Here is a 25,137-nt window from a genome sequence, read left to right as displayed (position 1 = left end):
TGCAAACTTTATATGCCCCAATATAGGGGAATGCCAGGGCCAAAAGAATGGGAATGGGTGGGTAGGGAAGTGGGGGGCGGTATGGGGGACTTTTGGAATAGCATTGGAAATGTAATTGAGGAAAATATGTAATAAAAAATATTAAAAATTTAAAAAAAAAATAAAATTAGTTTGTTTTTCCCCTTCCCCTTCTGCCTACCATTTATCCCATGTACCTCTCCCTTTGCTCTCTTATATTTCATGCCTCCATTTAAAAATTATTATTACATAAGTGTATGAATATATCCCTAAAGAAATATAACCTCCTCAATCTGTACAGTTATTCATGTGTACACACACACACACACACACACACACAAATGGATTTAGGTGTATTTTTCTGTAAATGTATGCCCTGGTGTAAGTGCCCTGAGAGGCTAGAAGAGTCCAGGGAGTTTGAGTTTCATGAAGTTATACGCTGCCTGATGTGTGTGCTAGGAACCAAATTTGTGTTCATTGGAAGAGCAAGTGTTCTTAACTGCTGAACCATCTCGCTAGTGCCAGAAGCAAGAGGATTTCATCATGGGCAAAATTATACTTAAGAAAATACGATAGTAGATTGGGGACATGGACCAGTAGGTAAAATGTCTGCTATCTAAGCACCATGAACTTGGATGCCTTTCATTTGCATAAAAAGCCAGACATGGTGGCATACACCTAGGCATACAACCCTAGGACTTGGAGACAGAGATAGGTGGATACCTGGAGCCCACTGGACAACCAACTTGCAGGCAAAATAAGACACCTCTCACCTCTCACCTTTTACAAAGTTCAGTAAATAGAGGTTTTAGTTTTCTGGGGAAAATGGAGACAGAAGCATATAGCAGATGTATGTGTGATACATATTGTTAACTTTTTCTTTTTGGATCGTGAGTGATGGGAATGTGGGCATGGGCATTAAAGAGCTTTCTTAGTGTTAATTTGAAATAGAATTTAATCATATAGTGCCTTATGAAAAACCTCTTTAGTAACATCAGAGTCAGTACTCAAGAAGAAGCACCCAAATACACAGCAAGTTTGCAATTTCAGCTAGAGGAAAAGCTACCAGGCTTCCTCTGGACAGTGCAAAATATGCCACTAATTTTGATTCACATAGCCACAGCACCTATTCTACTCAGGAGGATCCTGCTCTGAATGAGTCATAGAGTCAAATTTGTTGCAAGATTATCGTATATAAAAATGGGAAGAAATCTTGTTTGAAAGAAGAAAGACCATCCTGAGACTCTCAGGTAAATTTTCAAAACTGAAAACACTTGAGGTTTAAATTAATGTTCCTCAAGAGAGGAATGGATACAGAAAATGTGGTACATTTACACAATGGAGTACTAATCAGCTATTAAAAAACAATTAATTTATGAAATTCTTAGGCAAATGGATGGATCTGGAGGGTATCATCCTGAGTGAGGTAACCCAATCCCAAAAGAACTCACACGATATGCACTCACTGATAAGTGGATATTAGCCCAGAAACTTAGAATACCCAAGATACAATTTGCAAAACACATGAAATTCAAGAAGAAGTAAGACCAAAGTGTGGATACTTCGTCCCTCCTTAGAATGGGGAACATGGAAGAAGTTACAAAGTTTGGAGCTGAGACGGAAGGAAGGACCATGCAGAGACTGCCCCATCGAGGGATCCATACCATAATCAACCACCAAATGCAGACACTATTGCATATGCCAGCAAGAATTTGCTGACATGACCCTGATATAGCTGTCTCTTGTGAGGCCATGGTAGTGCCTTGCAAATACATAAGTGGATGCTCACCGTCATCTATTGGATGGAATACAGGGAGACCCCAATGGAGGAGCTAGAGAAAGTACCCAAGGAGCTGAAGGGGTCTGTAAACCTATAGGAGGAACAGTAATATGAACTAACCAGTACCCCCTGAGCTTGTGTCTCTAGCTGCATATGAAGCAGAAGATGGCCTAGTCAGCCATCAGTGGAAAGAGAGGCCCTTGGTCTTACAAAGATTATATGCCCCAATATAGGGAAATGCCAGGGCCAGGAAACGGGAGTAGATGGGTTGGGGAGCAGGGCGTGGGGAGGGTATAAAGGACTTTTGGGATAGCTTTTCAATTGTAAATGAAGAAAATATCTAATAAAAAATGTTTAAATAATAAAAAAGGAGAAAGTATGAAATATAAGTACAAAAATCACAGTAGTATAAAACTCACACTCAGAATTGACAGCAGTTCTTCAGTGCTGCATTCAGGTTTCAAACGGTCCTTGAACATTTTGACAGTTTTGTGCTTCAAATAGTAATAGGAGGCAATTCGACCACATGTCAGTGGTTCAATGGTGCGATTATCCTGTTTTAAATAAAGATAAAATAAGGCAAATGAGACATTCAGTGGAAGCTTCCATTACTTGAAGGGTAATAATTCATACTGTAGTTGCTACTGCAACTGATTTGTTGCAAATTTGGATAGCACAAGCTCCATGCGCCCTGCCCTATTGAAAGTTGGTTCAGAAGTCATACCTCTCCAACTTCAATGCAGTGGGAAAGCTCCAATTCAACCAGAGACTGCCCAATCAGATGTGACAGGAACTTGTTTATGGAGTCCTGGCTGACGTCACCCAAGCTGTAGTAGCTAGGAAAAAAAGCATGATCAGTTTCAAGGTCTGTCTGCTAGAACTGTCAAGTCAGCTTTACAACCTTGTCAGAACTTTAAAAGCATGAATTTACACCAAATAGAAAGCACAATGAAAAGTTAAAACAACCACAAATAACATTCCCATTTTGCAGGTCAAAGGTCTAAAACTAAAGTTTGCTAACACCAATGAAAAAGACAATAAATCACAAATATGTAAAATAGATAGTTAAATGGCATATGAAAAAACTGTCTTTTTTGTTTTTGTACTCTTTTTAAATATGAACCTTAAGAAAATGATTTATTTATTATAAGTAAAGACCAAAATGTGAAAGTATAGAATTATGTAATGAAGACATAAGTAATTCCTAACTTTCATTAAATGCTTACTACACCATCAGCACAGGATTAAAATATCTGTATGAGGAAACACTTTCTTAAGCTAAACTTGGTATTAATTCTATTCCAAAGTAGCCTTAGGCACTAAGTTTAGGAAGTACAAAATGCAGTTTGGCTGAAATCCCATACAATATACACATATGGGTTCATGCACACACACACACACACACACACACACACACACACACACACACACACACACTACCCTTAACGACTTCACAAAACAATCAGAGCTACTGATCTTAATGGTATATGAGTTTTTCTAGGAAATTTTGAGAATTTTTTTCCCTAGTGTTAATGCAACAAATGCTGTTCTAATGCCCCAAAGGAAAGTCATCAAGCTAAAATTAGGCATTCTGTCTTGCACTGCATAGAAAACACAAAGGTTCAGGCTCTGTGAAGTTTCCAAATGAATGCTGTAAGAACAGCCAATTCATCTGACCATTCATTTTCCACTGCAACAATGAAAGGCAAATCACTGACCACAAGGAGTTTTGTTTTAACCTGGGAAGAAATCTAAAGAGTGAAGGTTACATGAACAATTATGGCAATTTCCTAATTCCTGACAGTAAACTCCACTGGAATCTATAATATCCTACCTAACCTCTATTCAAAGGACAAGAGTGGAATTGAAAGTGGTCTTGAGACTTACAGACTCTTTTTACTAAAATCCTATCAAGGCGGTTTCAAAGTTTGAACAGGATTGGAAAAAAAAAATCTCAAATGAAAGGTCCATATGAAATCTCTATCACAGAGGGATGGAGAAACATGCCAACGTGACTCTTTGTGGGAGGCAGTTTCAATTTCTACAGAAGTTAAAACTTATTTTAAAATATTTGAGTGGAGAATTAAAATCATGTCAGGATCAATTTTAAGTAGAAATAGAAGTTAGTGAAAATGATGAACATTACAATGTCTCTGCACTGACACTCATAAGACACTAGGATTTGAATTGTCTACACTCAACTAAGTCTTCACTGTGGAGTGATCAGTAAAAGGCTAGATTTTGCTTAGCAAAAATCTTTCTGTTCATGGAAAAAGTACTGCTGTTTAAACAAATAACCTTTTGTCACAAAGCTCAATGCAGAAATTATCAATGAAGAGATAAAGTGAATTACAAATATTATTAATGTTCACAAAGTCCTCATATTTATGTCATAAGCCCATGTGGAGATAAAAAGAAGCATTAGAAAAAGTCAGGAACTACGTCTTTTATCTTGGGAAATGATTAATTTCTGATATTTGGTTAGGATAATTCTGCTTTAAAAGTGAAAATAAAAATTATGGATCTACTGGGGCAGTGATTAAGAGCACTAGCTCATTTTCCCAGGTGGACCCAGGTGTAATTCTCTTCTTTAGCCTCTACAAGCACCATGCAATCACACAGTGCACAAGCGTACATTCAGGCAAAACAACATAAAAGCATAAACATGAAATAAAAAACATAAAATAATAAAACATTCTGGCAATTTGAAGTATCAAAAGTAGATTAATTTCCAGGTTGTTAAAATGTTTCCCTTTCATTTTTAATCCCAAAATTAAATTTCTCAAACTTTCTGCAATATAAGGACTCTACCTATATCTGACATTAATTGGGCTTGCTAAGCCTATATATTTAATATTATCTACAACTGTTAAGCAGTTCCAGTTTAATAAAATTAATTAAAAATACTGGTAAATGTGCCCAAGAAAATGCATTGATAGTATCATTTTCAGAGTCAGAAAACATTCTTCATGCAATTCAATTTATAGAAAACAATATTATCATGAAAGAAAAATTAAAATTTCACTTTTATTTATGTTTATTAGAGATCATAGATTTTGTTTTACATCACATAATTGTTATCCTAAATATTTAACTGAAATGCCAACTTGCTACTTTATACTATAAAAAATATTAGATGTAAAAATAAAGACATCAATTTTAAATCTCCGTAAGACAGATGATTCAGTATTTATTTTATATCATTTACTATATCTTGTTTTATTTTACTTTATTCATCAGAATTTTGATTTGGTGGTGAATTTTCCTTCTATGTATTTTTGAGAATTTCATTCGAGTCAGTCAGTCAAACACTTTGTAACCATTAAAAAAAAAAATCAATTGCTAAAATAAAAAACTTTCATCAAATTTATGATAATATAAATTACCTTACAAAACATTATTCACAATCTAACCACTAAACAATTACCTTGTTCTAAAGGAAGTATCTAAGGTTTTTACTGATACCCATTCCATACAAAAATTTTTTTTTCTCTAAATATGGTCAAAATTCTCACAGGTACAACTGCAGGAAACACGAATACAATCCATGCTACTGAACTTTACTGACAGTTATCAAACACATTCCTTGGCTTAATATTGATCTCAAGGCAAGACATTAAAAAATTCTAAAAAGTATACTGTCCAACATAATTTGATACGTAAATTGTGAGACAATGCAAATGTAAAACAATTGTTTTCGGATACATAATATGTTGAGAGTTAATAAATGCTGATGGTCTGATTGACTGCACGATATGTTCCCATTCTTCCTCTGAGTGAACTTTGTTATTTCCCAGTTTCTAAGCAAAGTACAAACACATATTACTTTCAATAATCACTTTACTAACTTGAAAAAGCATGTGGCAGCTAACCAAAAGGGCCTGTTTTCATGTTGTACTCTCTACAGTAAAAATTTATAATTTACTGGTTATTTAAACATCGACTTTTACACAAGTGTTTAATTACAGCTAACAGGCAGACTGCAGTTTCATGCTCACTGTGTCGAATCATCAAGTCATTATTTTTGTCTGCTACAAACAGAAAGCCTACCTTTTGTCAGCATGCTATTTCATTTCTTTCACAGAGAAAGGCAGTTTTGCAGTAATTGACTTGTCAGAAGCTCTAATTTATGAGACTGAGTTCTGTAAGATTTCTCTATATTGGACTTAACCTGCACACAAGCAGGGCTGAATATTTACAATGCTGTTAACAGGTGCTGAGTTGTTTAATGATTCTAATAGCCAGAAGCGTACTGAGAAAGCCAGCGGGATCACAATTACAGGCTGTTTGAACACAACAATTACTAGTCCCCTGAGAAGTGTGAAAGTCAAAGGCAGTTTGATACTGACAGCATCTAGCACATGGGCGAGACAAGCTAACTTATATTAGCAGTCCATTGGGAAAAAGTCATAACAAGGCTCTTCCTGACATAAAAATGTAAAAGTCCATAAAATTTGAACAATTAAAACCTAACACAACTTTAAAAATATTATCAAAAAAAATCTTTATCAAGGTAGAAATAAGAATTACCCACACAAAGCCACAGAATATTTTTCTAATTTTAAAACAGATGAAATTTCCCTATCTAGGAATGAAAAAGGTTTTATAGCAAAGTGAAACTGAGACAAAGTTACATCATTTTGCATTTAATGTGAACAGTGGCAGCCAGTTCCTCTTTGGTTTATGTAAACCTGGCTAGATAGCTTGCTGGGAAATTTTCCATCAGTACTGAAATGCCACTGCAGTAACTGTCAGTGCTGGGAAGTCATTTGTTACAACACCATGTTTTTTTATGTTCAGATTATGCAGCAGTAATAATGACACAAATAATGGAAGAGCGCTCGGGGACAGCTGAAAAGACCTCATTTTTGCCTAGATATATTTAAAAGCAGTGAAACTGAAAATACAAATTGAACCACAAATTCAATTTGGAATGGTTTCTATTTTATGAAAACAATGTGTTTAAACACATTTGAATGAGTGTATACACATGCAGATATATAATAGATGCATATGTATTTACAAACATGTGTGAATATAAGCAGGCACACAGCAAGCCAGGAACAGCGGTTAGTGTGGGGTAGTGCAAGTTTTATTGTGGTGGTACAATAAAGGGGACGTAGAGCAATCAGGTTTTGTATTTATCTATAAAGAACTATCTTTTGGAAAAAGTATTTCTGTTCTATGGGTAAATAAACATAAACGTGCCACCTGATTACAAACACATGCACACATGCGTGAGCACATACAGAAGCTAGCTAGCTTGCATATGTACACCATTCCCGACTAAGATAAGTCAAATTTCAGTCTATTCCACTGGAAGAAAGAAAGCTCTAGGAAAAAAATTAAAATTAGATAAAATGCATTTGTTAATATGAGAAAAATGTAATTTTTAAAGAAAATTAACTGTTTCCTTAACTCTTACGTCTTTGTCTCTTGCACTGGGGATAGATGATTTTAACAGAGACAATAATTAAAAAAAAAATAGTGAAAGCCAATCATGAGGATGTAAAGTAAAGGGATTGCTTGCACACTGTTGGTCAGAATATAAATTAGTAGTTATTTTGGAGAACAGTATGAAAATTTCCCATAAGACTAACCACAAACTTATCAAATTATCCAGCTGTCACGTTCACCTCAGCATCTTCTACAACATCCAAGAAAGTAACACAATGTAAACACCCACCAGTGGATGAACAACTACATAATAGCATAGATACACATGACACTACTCAGCCTTTAAAAAGAAAGAAATGTAGCTGGGCGTGCTAGTGCAACACCACTAAAGTTCCAGCACTCAGGAGGTAGAGGCAGGTGGATCTCTCTGAGTTTCAGGCCGTCTGGCCCACAGAGTGAGTTTAGGACAGCCAGGGCTACACTGAATTGAAAAAACAAAACTCAAATACCAAAAAGGAAAAAAAGAAAAAAAAAAAAAACAAACAAGAGGAAGGAGGAAAAGGAAAGAAGTGTATTCTCAGCAAACTGAAATGAGTATATACAGTACAATGCACTGATGCTCAGAATTAGAAAGCAGTTTGCTGATTTTAACAGGTTTGGTAAAGACAGAAAGGTAGTATACTGGTAAAACAATGCAGTTTCAGTTACTAGGAAGATTGAGTGCTGGTGGTCTGCAAAGCAGGGTGACTGACTTAATATGTATTTAAAAATGAATTAAGTAATAGATTTTTAACGTTATTACCACAAAACATACATGAGGTGGAGGATATAAATTATGCCTAATTAACTGATTTGGCAACATACAGATGTACATAAACATCTTAAAATTTACCCTGTAGATTTAAAAAAATTAAGAATTTTTTTTTTTTTTTTTTGGTTTTTCAAGACAGGATTTCTCTGAAGCCCTGGCTGTCCTGGAACTCACTTTGTAGACCAGGCTGGCCTACAGAACTCAGAAATTTTTTAAAAGATAAATGTTTATAACATTCACTGCCAAATGTTTCTAACAATATTTGTTTAAAAGGCAATCTCTCAGAAACAATGTGAGGGCTTATTTACAACTTATTAAAAAGTTTACTGTACACTCTGGGCATAGTTTTTATTTTTATGTAGCTGTAAAGGTATATAGAGTTTTAAAAAACTGTTCAAGGCAGGAAGGCATTAAATAGCCCAAACTTGTCAAGCATGGTCTCCACAAAGAACAGTTGTAGCACAGTATCAAGAAGAGAGGCGGTCAATGAGTATAGATATTTGTCTTCTGGACTTGGTAATGGGTCTGCTAGAGATACACCTGTGGGACATCAGAGCTGACTGTGCTGCTCTGGGCTGTGCTACTGTGGCCACAGTGCCTCATCTCCTGGGTCTTTCTTTGTCCATGAAAGGTAGATGAGAGCAGTAACAAGTTAAGACCTTAAAATAGCATGCTAGATATGGATAAATTCCACAAATATTATTAATAATTTGTAGTTTGAAATTTATTAATTCTAATTTTTATGTTTATAAGCCCCTTTCTGTCATTTATATTTTGCTATTCTTTACCTAGTTTCTTAAGATCAATGTCTAGTATTCATTTCTGAATTCTTTATTTAAAATCTTTAAAGCTACAAAATCTTTATGGATCTGTGTTTTGGTTTTTCTTTGATAGGAAACGCATTTATTTTTTCTTGTTCTAGTCTACTTAATGTTTTAATTTCATCTTTCATTGGTGTAAGTTTTAAATTCTGAAGCCATCAGACTGTTTTTTTCCCCTCATACTTAATATTTTTTTCTGTTTATACAGGTTAAATATTCCTTAAAAAAAACCACAAAATATAGAATACTCCAAATTCTGAAATGTTTTGAGGATCCATGTCATATCACAAGTAAAAATTCCACACCTGATCTCATGTGACAAGTTGTGGTCAAAATATAGAAACACTAAAAAAAGTTTTGCATGAAATCAACTTCCAGGCTGCATGTCTAATATCTGCGTGAAGTATAAATGAATTCGTGGTCATACATGGACACTTTCCCCAGGATATCCCACTAGCCATATGCAAATATTCCAAAATCTAAAACAATTCTTAACCCGGTGCACTCTGTGGCCTGTCATTTATTGCAAGGTATGCTCTGTCTATATGCATTCTGTCCTGCTCTGAGAACGTAGCTTTCTGAACTAAATTTGGAAGCCTAATTCTATCTTTCTGGTCTAGTACATGACACATTTTACTTGTATATTGTTATCACTCTACACAGTCCTTTGCAACAGCACATGTACAAAGATGCAAAGAATAATTCAAATCTATTAACTGCTATTCAAAGACTGTGTTTTAAAAAATATATCTATCATTTTTATTTTTATACATAAGCTAAAATTACATATAGATGTAATTTGGTTGAACTAGAAATTTGGATTTCCATCATTCCTTGTTTTATATATTGTGACACTGTTTTTAGATACCTGCATCCTTTTGGAAATGACTAAAACTTTTTGGTGATTTTACTGCTATTGATACAAAGCATTCTTATTGTTTTAATTCTTATTTTACCTTATTTTTTCCCACATCTTTAACAGACATTTATAACTTTAGTTGAACAACCTCTATATACAATGATTTTTCTGTTGTATAGAAAAGAATTCAAGTTCTCAAGACTTTGGGTGTGCGTATTTTCTTTCTGTAAGCCAATAAAATAATCCCTTTAATCTCAAAAGAAAAATCAGTTTAAGAAAAGAACTGTATTCAAGGCATTGCATAATGAGAAATAAAACAACATGGTGTTATGTGTGGCCTTTGTGAATTGTCAAGAACCTCCAGATAATATACCAAGGACAAATAACTCCAGGGACTACCTAAGGGTGGACTGTAAACAATGAAATCATACTAACTGCTGTTCTTTTACGTCCAAGTTGAGTGAACCCCAAGATGAACTGACTGGCTTAAGATTGATCTTTAAATACCCAACCATACTTGTTATGTGGCTAGAAGCTTCATTAATGGTTACATACTAACTTGATCATAACGTTTTGTAAGTTTAGTTGAACCTCACATGGCATCCATCACTAGCTTACGAATACTAAGGAAATAGTCTGCCCCAAGCACAATCTCATCATATTACCCCTAAATGTGCTTCATCCCATCCAATGTTCAGTCAACACCACAGGTGTCAACACTGACTACTGGGCATTGCAGCCATACCCCAGAGAGCCAACAAAGCACAACAATCTGCCAGAAAGTTTACCTGGTGCTTCTATGGGAGACTAAGGTCAATTTTTAAAATGCAGGTTGTAGTTGATCTCAGTTTTCTATGAAAGCTGAGAAAAACAGGCTTGAAAGCCTCTCTTTCTACACAGTTCTAAAAGCAAACTCCAACTCTAAAACTTATAATCATCGAACTCTCAAGCACGCAGTCACTTCAGTGAACCAGAAGACTGCATCATCCTAATAAAACCGTAGGTTCCGTCACCTAACATATCCATCCAGCAAACACATCTATAGGGCTCAGGACTACTTTTACAGGATTTTATAAATAGGATATCTCATAGTGAGCATAAATACTGTACATTTAATCCTATAAGCAGATAATGCAAAGACAGAGAGTAAGTTTATTAGAAACAAGATATAGCATCACTTATAGTTTTCAAACATTACTCACTTTGAAAGCTATTTGCACAAAGCATTCATGACAATCTCCAGCCAACTTTGAACAGATAAAACCACCTTTAAGAAGTCATGACTGTCCTAAATTGTTTATTGGGTAAATTGTTTATAAACATTAGGTGTATTAACCTAATTACCTAATTAGGTGTATCAGTGGAGCTGAAGACTATTGCACATTCTCCAGGCTGCCTGGTGAGAGCCACTAGATATGAACTGGTTTGGTGATCCACTAGTGTCATGATTTTTTCTGATAACTTTATGCAATGAATCAATGATGATAACCTTGAAGAATTTTATGTGGAATCTTTACTAACCCAGTAAGAATTTAGAACTATAATCAAAGTCTCACAATGTCATTCAGCTCTCTCCTTAGCCATAGACTTTGAAGGCTTTGAACAAACTTTGTCTGGTTACAACCACGATGGACAGGCTTGCTATAAGTTGCACCATTGAGAACTAGGCATTTGTGGACACCACAGCAGACAAAAATATGACATAACCTTTCTTGGCTTTGTATCTCACCCTTTGTGCTTTATCAAGCCAGGTAAGGTGGGAAACCCTGTGCAGTGCAGAGCTGGTGGTAGTTCCAGCAGCAGAACCTCAAAAGAAAGTGCATCGCATCAGGCTGCTTCTTCCTCCATAGCTCCTGGATGTATTTGCATGCACCCATCTTGGTGCACCTGATGGTTGTTACCAGAGGAAAGGCCAGTTTTGTTTGCATGTTATTGTGCTCTCTTGTTTGCTTTCTCTCCTACTGTTTTGAGAGAAAGTTTTGCTATGTAAGCCAATATCACCTCTACTCTGCTTCCCCAGTGATAGCATTACAGGTGTACACTAGTATTCCTGAATATATCCTCTTGTACAACTTCCCAACTTTAATAGTCAATTAAATAGGTTTTAAAACTTCTGTTTTAATTTTGTATGTGGCAGAGGCAGAGAGGCACAGAGGCAGAGGCAGAAGGTAGCTCTGTGAGTTTGGGATCAGCCTGGTCTACATAGTGAGTTCCAGAACAGCTGAGTTCCAGAATAGCATTAGAGCTATACAGTGAGACACTGTCTTAACTGCCAACCCCCAAATAAACAGAAGTAAATGGATCTGAGAATTTATATCTTAAAACAGGGAAATATAAACCATGGAAAGGATTTATTACCATAACTGACCTAACTTATGACACGAAATGATTCTGCCCATGTCCTGTGCTGTAGTGGTGTCCCTTTTACCCACAATGAAAAAGCCAAAGCTGTGGCCTGTACCACATGACTTATTCACCACAGCAAAGCAAAAACTTTTGTTTATTTGACTAATGCACCTTCAAGACAGCTAGAATTGTGGCTGGAACTTGGAGCTTTATGGTTGTCCAGCAACCACTTTCCCAAGAAGGCTTGTACTGCAGAATGATAGTTGTCTTCTAACCAGAGTTATCACAAACATCTATTTAGGTAACTACTAAAGGAATAAGCACATGTGCTATATAGGGAGTCAAGAATGGATACTTTTCTCATTCTAAAAATCAGTTGATATATCATTTATGAAAAAGTGACTGGATAATTTTTATTAGATATTTTCTTTATATACATTTCAAATGCTATCCTGAAAGTCCCCTACATCCCCCCCCCTCCTGCTCCCCTACCCACCCACTCTTGATTCTTGGCCCTGGCATTCCCCTGTACTGGGGCATATAAAGTTTGCAATACCAAAGGGCCTCTCTTCCCAGTGATGATCGACTATGCCATCTTCTGCTACATATGCAGCTAGAGATATGAGCTCTGGGGGTACTGGTTAGTTCATAATTAAGACTTAATATTTAAGACTTTCATGGCCTGGATGGCTATGATGGCTGGGGAGGGTATACCAAACAGGATCAACAATGGCAGCAAAAGCCCCAAGTAAGAAAAACCTGCTTACTGGAGTTGCTGTGGGTAAATATATTCTTCTTCTATCTCTTCCAGTGCCTTTGGGAACTGTCCTATAGGTCAATGAACAGGGAAAGCAACTGCCACAAGTAGAAACTTTTTTAAGCCAGATCATTAAGATGGTGGACTCTTTAGACAACTAGTCCCTAAATTTCCTCTTAGGCAATAATGGCCATAAGACAAAGCTTGTGAGACAACGTGAACTCTGCAATGTGTGTTGACTGACATAAATGTTGACTACAAGCAGGGTTGATCCATAAGTCACTGATACTCAAAATTCCTTGGATCAGAGAGCTAGTATAATTTCCTTTTAAAATTCATTGCTGTGTACCACTTCTAGTTCCAGTTCTAATTACTACTATTTATTATGGCTGTATATAGCTTTCCTCACAATAAAAAATAAAAAGAAGCCAATTCAAACAAAAAACACTGGGAAATTTCTTACTCATTATGTTAAAAGAAAGCCAAACTGTATCTAATTTACATTTTCTACATAATTAACTTAATTTTTGATAAACAGTATTTGATAGAGCACAAATGAGACTAGAACAGGGATAGGTTAGAAGCAGTTGAAGAGTGACTAAAACTAGGGAAAGTGAAAAGAAATAAAAAAGAAAAGATCGGTTCTGAAGTAAAAGCCAAAATGATGAGTGGTAATATCAACAGAAGAAAATGAGATTCGAGAATTTTGATAGGTTTATGATTAATTCAGCTTTAGGCCTAGTAAGAATGAAATGCTGTGGGAAGTCTGTGTTGTAGTATTCACAATGAGAAGATACTACAGTAATATAATGGAGCAAAGACCCAGCAGCATACTTTGAAGCCCCTCATATCCAGGTGATATGCAAATGCAGAAAGCACATAATAACATGTATACTGGCTGGATTTGTGTGTCAACTTGACACAAGCTGGAGTTATCACAGAGAAAGGAGCCTACCTTGAGGAAATGCCTCCATGAGACCCAGCTGTAAGGTATTTTTTCAATTAGTGATCAAGTGGGGAGGGCAAGGCACTTAAAGTAATTTGCTTCCATTTATTTCTTCAGTCATCAAGCAAGCTTGGGTAAAATACATGGAAAGTCCATCACATTCCTCTACTCCTATAATCTGTTCCCTTCGGAAAACATGTCTTTCTAGACGGTCATCTTCTTCTTCTTCTTTTTTTTTTTATTAGATATTTTCTTCATTTACATTTCAAACGCTATCCCCTTTCCTAGATTCCTCTCCAAAAATCCCCTATATCCACCCCCACCCCCCCGCCCCCCAACCCATCCACTCCCGCTTCTTGGCCCTGGCATTCCCCTGTACTGGGACATATAGTCTTAGCAAGGACGGTCATCCTCTTAATTGTACTGGCACCTTCCCAAATACTCTAATGGTTAAGGAACTCTAAGCAATAACACCACAATTTAAAACTGCTGTGTAAGAAGAAATGCTGTCTGAAAAGAAATTTCTGAAAAGATTTCTTACCATTTTTCTGCTAAAGACCTCTTAATGACTTACTATTTCTTCAGGAATACCTCAGATTTGACCCATGCTCCATTCCCTCTGTATCTGTTACAGCCCTCAGCACCTCCCTCTATTAGTAAATACCTTTTGATTGGTCTTTCTGGTATAACTGTCTTCCTATAACAACTGATGCTCTGCCAAAGTGCCTAGGAACTGAACAAAACCTAATCTGACGATGTTATTTCACTTATAAACATTCATACTGGCTCGTTTCCTTACCTCCTGGCAGGATCAGGGGTGCATTCCTTAGCATGATGTATAGGGCACAGACACTGTTCCCTCCAATGCTCTGATCTACATTCTGATGGGAACAAGGTTTAGCCCTGTACTCTTTACTCTCTGACTACAGCAAGTTTTCATATGCTCCAAACACTAATAACTGTTCTAAGATCCAGGAACCTTTGCTTTTATTTTATGTCTAAATGCTTTTTCTTTTCTACTATACCTTTTCTACTTCCATAGAATCAAATACACTGCAATCATCTCTTCTCTTCCAGGGTTCTTGTTAATCCTACAAAATGCCTCATAAACTTCTCTCATCCAACTACAACACTCTCATTTTTCTCTGAACTTCAACTGTACCTAAGACAGTCACTACCACAAAGTTCGGAAGATTTCTTAATGGCTTCCAGTATTTAGTTTCCCAACTGCATAAGAAAATTATCCCATGGCAATTCAAAACTTAGTAAATGCATAAATCAACTATGCTGTCTTGTACTATGACCACATGAGACATTATCTAATTTTCTGGCAAACTGGCATCACTAGCATTGTTAAGAGCTGACAAAAATACAAAGATTTTGGTGTTTCTTGTAAGTACTTGTGCTCTCTGTACACATAATTTGCAATTGCTCTTTCAAAAAACTCCACACTTACCTGGGATTCATGATAAGACGTCGGAAAAAGTAAGTCCAGGTGATATAATCCATTGCATCTTGCTTTGATGTTATTGTACCTCCAGCAATCTCTGCATTTAAGTGGTCAGACAACACTCCTAATAAGCTATATATTGAATAAAAGACAAGAAATACAATGAATAAAATACACTTAATTCAGTCAAGATTCAGATTTTAAGTTCTAAGCTATAGAAAAGTGGCTTTTTAAATTTATATATTAGTATAACACCTGTCCATAATTTAGAATTTATTTATTACATACTACTTAATGATAACTGTCAAAAGCCGTTACAGATTCATCACTAAGGACCATTAACTTAGGTACACATCATAAATTAGCACATGGTAGTCCTTGCAATCAACTTTTAAGAAAAGAATGGCTATCTGAAAAATAAAACAAAAGCTGGTCAGAAGAGGGCTAGAAACTTAAGAGGGAAGATGAGAACCACGGAAAAAAAAATATCATGTGTGAAACATGAAGTGCTGCAATCAGAATGGAATAAATTCTGTGGAGGAGTACAAGGGAATAGTTGAGACAGGGTTGGTAGGAGAAAGGCGTTTCTTCTATTCACTAGCTGAGTATTAAATGCTTGAAAAAATAGAACAACACTCTATTAGGGATTGTGGTATATGCAAAGGTGATCAGATGTGTTGAAAAACTGGAAGGAACATGCTAATTTTAGTTTCTTATATAAAATTAAAAAAAGCAAGCAATGTAAGAAAAAGGCTAAATAATTACACATAAGAACTTATGCAAGTATTCAAATTAGTTTTTTTACAAAGGACATGAAGAGATTAAAAAAAATATCTACCTGAATGTAAAAAGCGTTCTTTATGTCAATCACAATTTACTTGTGACAGAACAAGAATGGACTCAGGCCTAATGAAACTACTGGCAGTGTCTATTTGAAGGCAGTCTATAATCTAGAAATTTCATTTTTTCATCACAACCTGACAGAAAAATATTTACATGTGATATTGGAAGGGTAAAATGCTTGACCATTACATTATGTACAAGCACAGTAAACTGTGGAGCCCAGCAGTTAATACATGCAGAGGACCTGACCATGGTTTCTGGTACCCATAAGGGAACTCAACAGATTTTAACTCCAGTTCCAGGGATCTGATGCCCTCTTCTTGCCTCCCTGGGCATGGCAGGCATGTGGTACTCTTACATATACGCAGACAAAACATGAATACTTATAAAACAAACCATTAAGAGGAAAAAATTGGATTGCTAAATGTGCACTGATAGAGAAGTAAGTTAATTATGGAAAACCCTATGACACATAAAATGTTAGCAATAGTCAAAGTACCAGAAAAGTTAACTTTTTACTATACAATGTTCAGAGTAAATTAGTTTTTTTTTTAATAAATGGGTTATGCCAAACACTTTAAAAATGTATAAGATAGTCATATGATGTTTCTCACATGCTTTTGCTGTATGATTCACTTCTTTTCAGAAAACAATTTTTGCATTTATAGAATAAAGTAAACTTGTAACTGTTTGTATATATTGCTGAGTTTAATTTTGTTTTGGAATTCTGTATTAATTTAATAGATACACAAGTCAGTTAAGTTCTTAAAAAATTCATACTGAATTTTATCATCTAAGTTATTCAGACTCCCTAAATTTCTCTTCTTTTTCTTTCATCTGTCCTCTGTCTACTAGTTTGTGTCTCTGGATATCTCACTATATAGTCTAGTCCTAGTGGGCCTGAAATGTGCTAATGTAGACCAAGCTGGCCTCAAACTTACATGGACTTTCTTCCATCTGCCTCCTGAGTCCGGGGACTGTAAGTGTGCACCACTATACCCTGAGAATCCTACCCTTTTTATTACTAGGACAATGTTCACTTGTGACGGACACTATCCATCAACACTAGAAAGAATTCAACAGTAAAGCACCTGGGTAGGAACATTTCATTATAAAATTTTGCATTTTGAATTCAATTGCTTTGAAAGAGCAGATAGTGATGACTTTTCTTTTGTATTGTGATAGTTTAATTTCTTTAAATAAATTTTACTCTTTGAGCTGAACTATAAAATCATTTTTATAAAGTTGCTTATAATATCTTATGTTTTTAAATATCTATGATGTCTAATTCTGATATTTAGACATGACTTTATTCATCTTTGTAAAACACTATCAAACAAGCCAACAGCCTGATGGTGTAGTCCTGTGATCCCAGTTCCTCAGGGAAGGGGCGCTGAGGTATAGAAGCTGCAACTTCAAGGCCTGCCTAGGCTACTCAGTGAGTTCATTCAGTCTGGGTATCTTAGTAAAACCTTTTCTCAAAATAAAAAGCAAGAAGGCCAGTGATATACTTAGTAGTAAGGCTTAGCATGACTTAACCCCCCCAAACCATCCACATATAAAAGCCAAAGCAAGCAACCAAAAGGTAACCACCAACTTTTGGAACTGTTGAAGTCTTTAATAAATGTTTATCTTATAAAAGATTTGATCAGGTATTGGGCAGAGGGTGCAAACAGGACTGAAGTCATAAGAGCCAGCAGAAAGAATGGAAACAGGCAACCTCAACCCAAAGGGCCTTTAGATGACATGCCTTACAGTGGGAAGAGTGCAGAGCCCACCTCCAATAAAAGTAAATTAAGTAGAGGGATGGGGTTGCCATCCCACAGTCAAAAACTCTGACCTACAATTGCTCCTATCTGAAAGAATTGAAGGGACAAAAATGGAGAAGAGCCTGAGAGAAAGGAGGTCCAGTGAAGCCAAATTTAGGATCCAGCTCACTGGGAGGCTCCAGGTCCCGACACTGTTACTGATGCTATGGTGTGCTTGCAGACAGAAGCCTAGCATGGCTGCCATCTGAGAGGCCCAACAAGTAGCTCAAAGGGTCAGATGCAGATACTTACACCCAACTAATGGATAGAAGCTGGGGACTCCTGTGGTAGAATTAGGGAAAAGCTGGAAGAAGCTGAGGAGGAGGGTGACCCCACAGGAAGACCAGCTGTCTCAACTAACCTGGACTCCCGAGATCTCTCAGACACTGAGCCACCAACCAGACAGTTTTTGTTTTTTTGGTTCTTTTGAGGGAAACAGATAAGGGTGGGGGGGAGAGTAGAAGAGGTTGCATGAACATGAAGTTGGGTGGGTAGGGAGGTGGAAATAATCTGAGAAGAGTTGGGGATGGGAAAGAATATAATAAAAAAATTGTATGAAAACCTTTATACTTGTTTAAAACCAAACTTACCTTGATTCTACTGGGAAAGGTTCATAAAGAAACTTTTTATAAAAATCTTTTTTTATATCATGAACTAGAATTACAGCTTTGCCCTGGTCATCAAACTGAGGTCTCCCAGCTCGTCCCATCATCTGCAGCACATCTATGGAAGAAAAAATAAAAGGGATTCTGAAGTGACACTTAGCATGAGTTAGAGAGTCACTAATAAGGGCATGCTTCTAACAGAAAGAATTAACAGTCAACAGAATATTTTAAGAACATATGTGTGCTTCTTTGATCATTACTAATACATTCCCTAACTTATATATAAATGTACATATACTATATATATATATATATATAATATGCTATACTGAAAAATTTATATTAAGTGACTGTGATTTAAGTTTGAACTCTTTTTTTTTCCTTTTGTATTTTTAAAGATTTATTCATTTTATTTATATGAGTACGTTGTAGCTGTTTTCAGATACTCCAGAAGACATCAGATCCCATAACAGATGGTTGTGAGCTACTATGTAGATGCTGGGAATTGAACTCAGGACCTCTGGAAGAGTAGACAGTACTCTTAACCACTGAGCCATCTCTCCAGCCCCTTAAGTTTGAACTCTTAAAATGGTAGCTTACATTATTTGTGAAATAAATTTCTCTTGAGTTATATGATTTAAGATGAGTTTTGAGATGCAGCACTGATATAAAAGCCAGAAGGGTATGGCAGCCTGCCTATATCTCAGTGCTTGGGAGGCAGAGGCAGAGACTCTCAAAACAAGTTGGCTAGCTAGACCAGATGAGTTCATCTAGTCTGTGATTTAGTACATAACTGAGCCCATGCTTTAGTAAATAATAGCAGTGATTGAGAAAGACAACTGCTATCATCTTCTGGCCTCTACCGGCATGTACACACATAGTGCTAGTGTACCCACCACACTACAATATGAGCATGAATGCATACATGAACTCACAAAATAAGTAATATCTCTATTTTAATTAAACAAGGAAAAAGCAAACCCATATAGGAAACCTTTCCTGTTAGGGCATTTGTCTATGTTTCCCCTAGATAAGAAGTCTATTTGGTTCTTATCTTTCATGCTCCTGGAGAATAAATTTTATTTATTTTTTTAATCTATAAGAACATTTATAGTAATTTATAATTAAAACTATTTAGCTTCTGAAATCTATTATTGAACTGCTGAATCAAAATTTATTTTTCTTAGTAACTATTAACCAGTACTATTATTTAAGAGATTGAAAAAGTAAATACACAAATTCAATATTTTCATAAGTATTTTTACTGAAAAATAACACTTCATAACTTGTTTAATTATATACTTAAATGGAATGAAATCTCAATATTAAATTTATGTAAACTGTAGTGGCTATGACCTAACCTGCTAAGAACAAAATACAAGCTTAATATACCTCTGCAGTAAGGAAGTTACCTGTGATGGGAAAATCCACATAACGTCTTGTCTTTCCATCATAATATTCAGTTCCCTTAATAATTACTAAGTGTGCTGGAAAGTTTACACCCCATGCTAATGTGCTTGTAGCAATGAGAACCTAAAAGATAAAGATAATGTCTTACAGCTAAATAAAAGAAAACTTCTGTTACTTTTAAGTATGTTTTCATGGAGGACAGAAAAGGAAGTACCTGAACTTTACAGTTCACAAACAGCTCTTCTACAGTTTTTCGGTCTCTTTCATGCAGGCCAGCATGATGCATTCCTATTCCAAAAGCTAGAGTCAGCTTCAGGTTGGAATCTCGTACTGTTCCAATGATGTTGTCCATCTGCAAATGCAAGCACAAATCCAAGATGCAGATGCATCTGCTTCAAAAGACTCATGCATTTCAATTACATGTGATTGATATTACTGTGCTTGTTTTCTTTTAATGACATTATAAACACCTCTACCATTTCCACTGAAGCTAGGTAAACTGAAAAGAATTCCTTCTTAGTAAAAACATGTTCTCCATACTACCCTTTTTAATATTATACAATAAGAGAAAAATATATCATGATAATCATAAGTTCCCCTTAATGATTACAGACTAAAAGGATATAATGTTGTCTAAAATAGTTCAGATCTTATTATATTTTTAAAAATACTTACCTTTCTGGTTCTGCATTTAAAACTGAGAAAATACAAACAAAAAACATCTGATACAGTACTAGCACACAGAAATTATTCCAAAAAAGCTTTCATACTGATCTTAGTAGTCACATGACTTTGACAAAGTCACATGACTTCTCTGAGCCTTAGTTTCTTTATCTGTAAATTAGAATAATAGTAATCTGATATATGCTTTTAAATTCTCCGATTAGAGCCATGTAATAATAGCTACTGTTAATTTTATAAACCAATTTCCTGAAGGTTAAGAAGAGTTGAAGATACTTTAAGGATGTCTATTTCAAACTTCTCTCCCGGAAAAGGCCACAGCTTTAATTATATCAGTCTGAACCATTTTTATCATAAAAAGAAAAATTAGACTATTTTTGCTTATTCCTTATTACTTTGATTAGCAGTGAAGCTAAAAAAGTGTTTCCTATTTCCTGGCTGTTTTCTTTCTTTCCTGTTTTCCTTCCTCCCTCTTCACTCTCATGAATTAACATTTTGCTTTAGATGACGTGATAGCTCTCTTTTTTCTTATTAGTGTGATATAGATCTTTATATTTATGGGTATTAACCTTTTGCCTATAACACATCCGTATCTAGTTTTTTTTCTTTTATTACATATTTTTCTTTATTTACATTTCAAATGTTATCCACTTTCCCAGTTTCCCCCAGAAACCTCCTATCCCACCTCCCCTCACCCTGCTTCTATGAGGATGTTCCCCCACCCACCTACCCACTCCCACTGCCCTGCCCTGGCATTCCCTTACACTGGGGCATCGAGTCTTCACAGGACCAAGGGCCTCTCCTCCCACTGTTGCCCAACAAGGTCATCCTCAGCTACATATTCAGCTGGAGCCATGGGTCCCTCCAAGTGTATTCTTTGGTTGGTGGTTTAGTCCCTGGGAGCTCTTGGGAGGAGAGGGTAGGGGGAGGGGGTGTGATTGGTTGATATTGTTGTTCGACTTATGGGGTTGCAAACCCCTTCAGTTCCTTCAGTCCTTTTTCTAATGTTTCCATAGGGGACCCCATGCTCAGTTCAATGGTTGGCTGCGAACATCCACCTCTGTACTTGTCCAGCTTTGTCAGAGCCTCTCAGGAGACAGTTTATCAGGCTCCTATCAGCAAGCACTTCTTGGCATCTCGTAAACTAAGCATCTCAAAATCTACAACTAGGGATCTTTTACCTAGCTGCTACATTTTAGAAGAAATATATCGATCGGTCCACATTACCCATATAATTGCTACCCTTTCTATTTGTTTTGTTTCTCAATAAAAATCTTGTAGAAATTTAAAATGTTGGAAAAACTGTTTTACATATAATACATAATAATGTATAATGCAAGTAAAGCTTAGTAGTAATATTAACTTACAGAAAGCAGTTCATTGAGTAGACAATACTCTGAATAACATCCATATAAAAATATTACCTATCAACTTTCACTGTGTTGGCTGCAGTGTATTATTAGTTTATTCCATCTCATACCACATGGTAACTAACAGCATTTCTGTATTTATCTGTGAACTTAACAAACTATCTGAAATTTTGTGTAAGATACGTACTCTGTCTACAATGAAGATAGTATAAGAAGGTTCTTAAATTTCTCACAAATTATATGTGAGCCGTTTTCACATCATTAGTTATTTTCAATCTATTCTATCAGTTATTAATTAACTGATGTTTTCTTAAAATGACTTCTAGATTTTTCAGTTTTTTAATAAGTACAAATGAACTGTGTAACTCATACTGTCCCATGACAATCAAAAGCCAAAGCTGCTTGTGATAGAAGGTTTGGGAAAAGAGGAGCTGTTTTTTACTCCCTCCACCTCATGTTCACATAAATCAACACATTAAAAGGAGAGCGTTGCCTATCTGAATGGGAAATCCCCGAAATGCTCAAGAGAGCAATCACAGAAATACAACTTCATTTATTATCAGTTTCTAGAGATGAATCTGAATTTTCTGTACAGCAAAAAGCAAAATTTATAGATGTTAATCATTTAACATAAAATACTACTGAAGTAGAATGAATTTAAAAAAAATATATTTTATTGAATCATATGTCTTTGTTATTCTTTTTAAAAATGAGTTTAATTTAGATGAAAACATTTTAAGTCAAGTAAAAATGATTGGGGAATTTTTATATAATGAATGGTAAACATCTTAGTAGATATTTCTTTATTCCTTCCTGTTTGCCTGCCATTGTGCTACCACTTTTCAAAGCTTATCACAGATTATTCTTTATGTAATGCAGTAGTACTAAAATCACAGTATATAACATAGTGTGCTAAATTATGTCAAATTTAAAAGTTTCACTGATTTTGAAATCAAAACAGTAATTTTTCTCAACTTTGAGTCAATACAATAAAATGCACAAAAGTTATTTGGATTATCATCTCAATTTCTCTAGGAATACCTAAGCACATATAAGGCCCATTACTTATTACATAAAAACAGATATGATGAGCCTGAAAGGCTTAATTTTTGGTAAGATGGGATGCTAAGGAATCATGTCTACAACAATGAAAACAACAGGGAGTTTCTATTTGTTTAAGAGATATTTGTTATGATGCATTGGTATTTTTCTAATAAACAGCCTCTGAAATATGTTAGACAACCTAATAGTTAAACAAAAAAAAAATTCCATATTGTACATGAAAGAGAAGCAGATCTATATTCTTCGAAGGAGTGATCTGTTTAATGGATAGGAGCGAGGCACATATGTAAGCTGTTGAACAATTTACTTTAACTTAATAGAATTTTTTATATTTTAAATTTATTATACTCAAAAAGCTTTTGTAGAGAGATAGGATTCCATTTAAGTAGATACATTACTCTGGGCCTAAAGAACACTCCAGTCAGAATATAATTCAGCAACTTGATGACAATGCTGGCTCCAAAAGAAAGGAGACCAGATTGGACAAGAATGAGCTAACAGGCTGTGCAGGCCAGTTCTGTCCCTTTGAGTATGATATATTGTTTCAAGATGCTAAAATCCCATAGCTTCTCAAAGCATATCTGTTGTGCTGGTTTTCCCATTTTCACAGAATCCTCATTATCAGAACTCTGTACTCTTTTCAAAGCATGTCAGACTCAGACCATATGCCACTGAATGATGCTTATCAATAGTTAGAACTGCTCAATAGAAGATATACCAAGCAGAAGAACCACAAAAGCTACAAATACTTTTAAAAACAGAAATAAACAAGTCACATTGATACACATATTAAATAAGTTTAAATATTTTTGTACCAAATATTCATTTCTTAACCTGTTTCTCTATGATGAACCCAATAGAAGAGAGGAAATTAACAGTGAAGGAAGCAACTAAACATTCTACGGATATGCTAAAAAAATTCAAGAAGTAGTTATCCAGAATATAATTTCCAAAAATCCCCAATACTGAAAATTATGTTCCTTTCCTGAACCCCAAATACAACCATACAATGAATGATTTATACCATAGAGTGACATACTAAATTTAAGTATATACATATGTAATTAATGAAATAATTCTGCCTGAGGGCAAAGTTTAGCAACAGAGCACCTGCTTTTCACATATAAAGCCATGGGTTCAATCGTTGGTAATGATGACAGAAAAAAATTACATGCAGAGTAAATATACAAAGAAAGTGTGAATTACAAATGAGTAAAATAAAGTCTGAAAGTAAATAAAATCTAAACAACAGATCTGTCATGTCTCCCAAACATGCAAAATAACATTTAAAAATTATTTTTAGCTTGGCCTAATTTTTTACTAATAATATAAAAACTGAGTCATAGGATAAGATATTAACAATCTTTCCTTACCCTCATTTTTACAATAATTCCCTACATCACCAGCAGAAAATCATTCTGTACACAATTCATATTTACTTTTGAACATAACTTTTGTACTTATTTCCACTTTTAGAGAGTTTTGATTCTACTTTATGTTTGGAGACTATTTCCATATATTAAAAAGGCTTTTTGAATGCAGAAGAAACTAATTTGCAAAGGAATTTTATAGAGTTATCTTTTTTTTTTTTTTTTTTTTTTTTTGGAGACAGGGTCTAGTTGAATCCCTGGTTGTCCTGGAACTCACTCTGTAGACTAGGCTAGTCTTGAACTCAGAGATATCTTCCTGCCCCTACCTCCCCAGTGCTGGGATTCAAAGTACCTGACTAAAGCTAACATTTAAAAGTAGCACAATTATATTTCATTTTTATGAATTAAATCATTAAAGATGATAACCAGAAGGGCATAATATATTGTCAAGGTCACCTCATTGCTTTCAGGAGGAACAGCCTTTTATATGGTATTCTCAATGTTGCAGAACCATGGTACTAACAAAGGTTCAGTATCCCTCATTTGATTCTGGCATATGTGCAGATGTCAATTGGGCACCCTAATATATAATGTTCCTTTTTTTTTAAATTTTTAATATTTTTATTACATATTTTCCTCAATTACATTTCCAATGCTATCCCAAAAGTCCCCCATAGCGCCCCCCCTTCCCTACCCACCCATTCCCGTTCTTTTGGCCCTGGCATTCCCCTATATTGGGGCATATAAAGTTTGCAAGTCCAATGGGCCTCTCTTTCCACTGATGGCCGACTAGGCCATCTTTC

General features: G+C 35.4%; 1 protein-coding gene across 1 annotated transcript in view; it reads right to left on the bottom strand.

The window, feature by feature from the left end:
- The window catches only part of Ascc3 (activating signal cointegrator 1 complex subunit 3), a 268,769-nt gene that overhangs the window by 88,307 nt on the left and 155,325 nt on the right, over positions 1–25,137 (bottom strand). The window contains exons 31-36 of the mRNA XM_021173819.1: positions 20,066–20,203; positions 19,854–19,974; positions 18,427–18,559; positions 15,192–15,317; positions 2,523–2,634; positions 2,218–2,352 (exon numbers count right to left, since the gene is read on the bottom strand). Of these exons, the coding sequence (XP_021029478.1) occupies positions 2,218–2,352; positions 2,523–2,634; positions 15,192–15,317; positions 18,427–18,559; positions 19,854–19,974; positions 20,066–20,203 (765 nt within the window). The remainder of the gene's footprint in view (positions 1–2,217; positions 2,353–2,522; positions 2,635–15,191; positions 15,318–18,426; positions 18,560–19,853; positions 19,975–20,065; positions 20,204–25,137) is intronic.

Source organism: Mus caroli, chromosome 10 (assembly GCF_900094665.2).
Source record: "Mus caroli chromosome 10, CAROLI_EIJ_v1.1, whole genome shotgun sequence".
Classification (NCBI taxonomy): domain Eukaryota; kingdom Metazoa; phylum Chordata; class Mammalia; order Rodentia; family Muridae; genus Mus; species Mus caroli.
Note: the sequence above shows the minus strand (reverse complement) of the source record. Positions and strands in the feature narration are given on the sequence as shown.